Raw genomic sequence first — 1,531 nt, forward strand, 5'->3', positions numbered from 1 at the left:
CACGATTCTTGAAATAGCTAAGTACCTTGTTCAACATAGACCAGGATCGCGGCGTTTGTGTACGACGGCAAGAAAAGACCTTTGGGTTGAATGTGGTGGCGGACGACCTCAACTCCGGCACACTGGAATTGCTCGTTATTGGAGTCGAACAACTCGGTGTAACCAGCTTGAGCTTGGATACGTTGATTGGGTTCAAGAGCATTGATTCTTTGAATCTGGCACTCATTTTGCATCTGGAGAGCAAGGCAGCAGCCATGGAAGAAGAGCAAGAAGGTTAAAGAAAGAGAGAGGAAGTTGCAGGAAGCTGCCATGGTGGTGGTGAATTGAAGATGGAGTGGGTGGCGATGGGTATATAAGGAGGAGGAAGGTGGAGGAGAGGTTGACACATAAGGAAATGGTGTCAGAAAAAATGGAGACAAGTTGCAGGTTGCATGCCATGGAAGGACGTTGGGTTAACACCTCAAGGGTGAGTGGGGTTCTGGTTTTGTTCATGAAACGGTGGCACCATCGTCTTTATTTGCATCACCCACAGCTTTTCTTTTTCTTTTTCGAAATGTAATCGATTTGTAAATGTGATTGATTTATATAAATTATAAAAGTAAAAGATCGACAAATATTAACAAAAAAATCCCCTTTAACTACGGAGGTTCAAATGCGATGACTCCAAAAATTTACTACTGGCTGACCTACGTAAGCTAAACGCTGATTGCGCAAGTGATTCCCCTTGGGTTAGCTTGTGTTGCATATATATGGCGGCCGCCCTCATGGCCTATAGTTAGGGCTAGCCTTCGRTTGAGGTTAGGATCTCCTGTAGTAATGTAAGGCAAGAATTGACTACTCTGGTCGTGTTGGGGGTGATCAACTTTCTAGGAACTTTGTGTTGATGGTGTCGGAATCCAAAGGCAAGTCGTGGGAGTAGATATCCGGCAAGAATGAGGATGAGACGAACGATTCACAAGCTTAATTCGAGCCTTAATTTTCCCTTGAATTAATTTACATTGGTAGATAGGATGAARATTTGAGCATTTAATTTGTTACTTTATGGAATTTGATTCATTTCAGTATTTTCTTGGGTGAAAATTACACGAAGATCATGTTAAATTATAAATCCACCTCTGGTTTTTTATGTTCAAATATTCCGACATGATCGTGGCGGATGACGGTGAATCATGACTGATCTAGAACCCTAGCCGGAAATAGAAAAAACAATTGGTCGACRAACTAATTAATAGTTTTCTCAAAAATCAAAAATACATCAAAAAAATTAATTTTTTTGAATTAATTTCTATAATACATGTAATTGAATTGTATTTTGTTGTTTTTTAAAGAGTGAATTGTGGATTTGGTTTTTATATTTTGATTTTTTTATTAGGGTCTCTACGGTATGTTTTATTGTGGATTTGGTTCTTATATTTTGATGTTTTTTTATTAGGGTCCCTACAGTATGTTTATTGTGAATTTTGTTCTTGTGTTATTCAATTTGTCTTCGTTATAGTCCCTATAGATAAAGCCTATGTTAACTCCCTTAAAT

At 38.5% G+C, this 1,531-nt stretch overlaps 1 protein-coding gene across 1 annotated transcript in view; it reads right to left on the reverse strand.

Moving 5' to 3' along the window:
* Positions 1-316, reverse strand: part of LOC112512197 (legumin B-like) — a 2,605-nt gene extending 2,289 nt beyond the window's left edge. Inside the window, exon 1 of the mRNA XM_025118062.1 lies at positions 19-316. Within this exon, the coding sequence (XP_024973830.1) occupies positions 19-311 (293 nt within the window). The 5' untranslated portion in view covers positions 312-316. The remainder of the gene's footprint in view (positions 1-18) is intronic.
* Between the last annotated feature and the right edge of the window lie 1,215 nt (positions 317-1,531).

The sequence above is a fragment of the Cynara cardunculus genome (genome assembly GCF_001531365.2).
Source record: "Cynara cardunculus var. scolymus isolate 2C chromosome LG 5, CcrdV1, whole genome shotgun sequence".
Lineage (NCBI taxonomy): Eukaryota > Viridiplantae > Streptophyta > Magnoliopsida > Asterales > Asteraceae > Cynara > Cynara cardunculus.